We start from the raw sequence: 2,796 nt of genomic DNA, 5'->3' as shown, positions 1-2,796 counted from the left end.
CAGTGTGGTAAAGCCTTTGCAAGTCGTCGAAATCTTCAAATACATGAGGGAACTCATACTGGAGAAAAACCCTATGGATGTAATCAGTGTGGTAAAGCCTTTGCACATACCATTTATCTTCAAAGGCATGAAAAAAGTCATCCAGAAAACAAACATTATCAATGTAATCAGTGTGGTAAAGCCTTTGTAAGTCAAAGTAATCTTCAGAAACATGAAAGCAAGCATACTGGAGGGATAACCTATGGATGTAATTGATGCAGTAGAAGCCTTTGCATGTTACAGACTTCTTCAAAGGCATGAAAGAATTCCTACTGGAGAGAAACACATGAATCTAGTAAATGCAGTAAAGCCTTGCATACCAAGCCCATTTTTTCCCCATTGAGCCATCTTCCTGGTACTCATGTAAGATTAGTATGATCATTTCATCATTAAAGTATTGTTTTATTTTCAAACAGTATATAAATTGTCATCTAAGGATAGAGGTATACCAAACAATTTGACTAATGCCATACATCTGTATGAGTTATGTTAATTTATTCTGAAGAATAAGTACATAAGTACTTGTTCCTAACACTTTGTCAGAAATACAAATGAATGGCAGAGGATTGTCACAGTGGTTAAAAGTGGTTTCTTCTAAGCCTAATGACTGAGTTTATTTCCTGGGAGACCCATAGGACTCATACAAGTTTTTCTCTGATTAATATACTTGGGCTCTGACATATGAAACATACACAATCCAGGACTTAGATAAATATTCTTTAAAGTGAAATAAGGACCACTGCAAGTTACTCAACTGTTTAAGGCACTTGCTCCAAAATGTGACTACCTCAGTTTGATTTCTAGTACTGACAGAAGAAATAGAGAATAGACACCTGTAAGTTGTCCTTTCCCTTGCACAGGCATATCATGGTTTGTATAGCACTTTTTAAAGAAATGAAATGAAAAAAGCAAAGAAAATAACCAAAATATTGAGAACATAGGAAATAATTTACCAATTGAAATTACCACATTGAAGCATTCTGTGGAATGTTATTACTCAACAAAATAATGATGGCTTCTGTTTAAATCTTACATTTGTCTCTGATTTAATTCAAAGATTCATTCATTTTATGAGTGTATCTCAGCTGGACCTAGTGATGTATTTTGGAGACATACAAATGAATCTCTCTGAGTCTGAGGCCATCTTGTTTCACATGGTAAGTTCCAGAACACCAGTAGCCTTGTAGAGTAAACCTTTCTAAAAAGAATCAAAAAGAAAAAGTACATAAATGTAGCACACATCACATTATGGAACCTTTCCTAATAACACTCTGTACTCATTTTTATTCAATTAAACCTTCCCTTGTCCTCACTCACATAAAGAAAAGAATGTTACTAATGAAAATAATAAGCAATATGCTAAGTTCATTCGCAGAGGAATAGAAATCCATTCAATACTTTCATGACCATGTAGTAGGGACTTTCTTCACATACAAGGTAGAAGGGGCAATGGGACATCTTCATCTTTTACATTATAGTGACATATTTGGGTTCTGGAAATTTGACTCAATAGTACTGTTCCTGTTGGGTATCTGACTTGTGTTTCCTAGCACCCACATCAGGTGCCTCAGAACTTCCTGTAATTCCAGGTCCAAATGATCTGATGTACTCTTCTGGCTTCCTTGGTCACTAGGTATGTAAATAGTGTAAAGGTATATATACATTTTACATAGTTTTATATGTTATATATTTTTCAATTATAGAAATAACAAATTTGATAGTACTTTTAAAATTGTGGACTAATTGTACACACACACACACACACACATATACACACATATGATTACATACTGTAAAATATGTAAATATGTGACTACTTATTGTAAAAGGGGCTTTATGGTTTTTTAAAATAAATTTGAATAGAAATTTAAGTGTACTGTTGGAACATGGCTGTGCTTGTGTGGACAATTCAAGAATACAAGAAAAATTCTTTTGATCTCAGTTTCTTTAAAAAAAAAACATAATTGTTTTTGGAATGTGGTTTTTTTTTCTTTCTCCTAGGTGTAGTGGATAAGAGTGAGTTTTCTCCAGATTAATCATTATTGCTTGCCATTGTTATTCAATTGTATGTTTAAACTATCCTTTATATGCCTGTATGATAAAACTTGTTAGTTCTTTTTAAAACAAAAATCCCAGCTGTATAGTTTTACCATATGAAGACTCAGGAGCCAGACACTGATGAAATCCTGCCAGCTCAGAGAGTTAGAGAAAGCACCCAGCTTACCTTCCTACTCCACCAACATCCCAGAAGAAAAAGGCCCTTTCTCCTTCTCCATGCTGTCTTAAAGGCCCTCCTTTCTGTTTACTTATGTTCACTCCCTGTTAGCTGGTTAGTTACTCTGCCTCTTGGATTAAAGATATATTCTTGGGCTAGTCCATACCACAAGAACTTGTTTACAGTAAATATAAAGCTCTAGAATCAAAGGCTGAGCCGTAGTACAGTGAGAAACAGTTCATACTCTTGAGGTTCACAATGTGATCAAATATCCTGCAGTACTTGTTTTCTGTGTCTGGGTTGTCCTTGTGATTACATACAGCTCAAAGTCGTGAAAACTCTACTCATATGACCTTAACTCTGAGAATATAAAGTGTGTTGGGCCCTGAATAAAGCTGACTATTGCATGGGACTTTAGTCTGCCTCATTTATTGGCTCCATTCTTCCGGATCCCCTCTAGGGTGGTGACAAGTGTGTCTGAACGTGGATATAAGAGGAGAACAGGGCTCTCACAGAAGGAGGGGAGAAAGAGTGAGAGTAGT

The 2,796-nt window shown here is 35.5% G+C and overlaps 1 protein-coding gene across 1 annotated transcript in view; it reads left to right on the top strand.

Moving 5' to 3' along the window:
• Positions 1-470, top strand: part of LOC114633395 (zinc finger protein 431-like) — a 15,916-nt gene extending 15,446 nt beyond the window's left edge. Inside the window, exon 4 of the mRNA XM_028781979.1 lies at positions 1-470. This exon is cut by the window's left edge and continues 1,087 nt beyond it. Within this exon, the coding sequence (XP_028637812.1) occupies positions 1-255 (255 nt within the window). The 3' untranslated portion in view covers positions 256-470.
• The last annotated feature ends 2,326 nt before the right edge of the window (positions 471-2,796 follow it).

The sequence above is a fragment of the Grammomys surdaster genome, unplaced genomic scaffold (genome assembly GCF_004785775.1).
Source record: "Grammomys surdaster isolate TR1022 unplaced genomic scaffold, NIH_TR_1.0 607, whole genome shotgun sequence".
Taxonomy (NCBI): Eukaryota; Metazoa; Chordata; class Mammalia; order Rodentia; family Muridae; genus Grammomys; species Grammomys surdaster.
The sequence above is the reverse complement of the archived record's forward strand: the minus strand, read 5'-3'. Positions and strand labels throughout refer to the sequence as shown.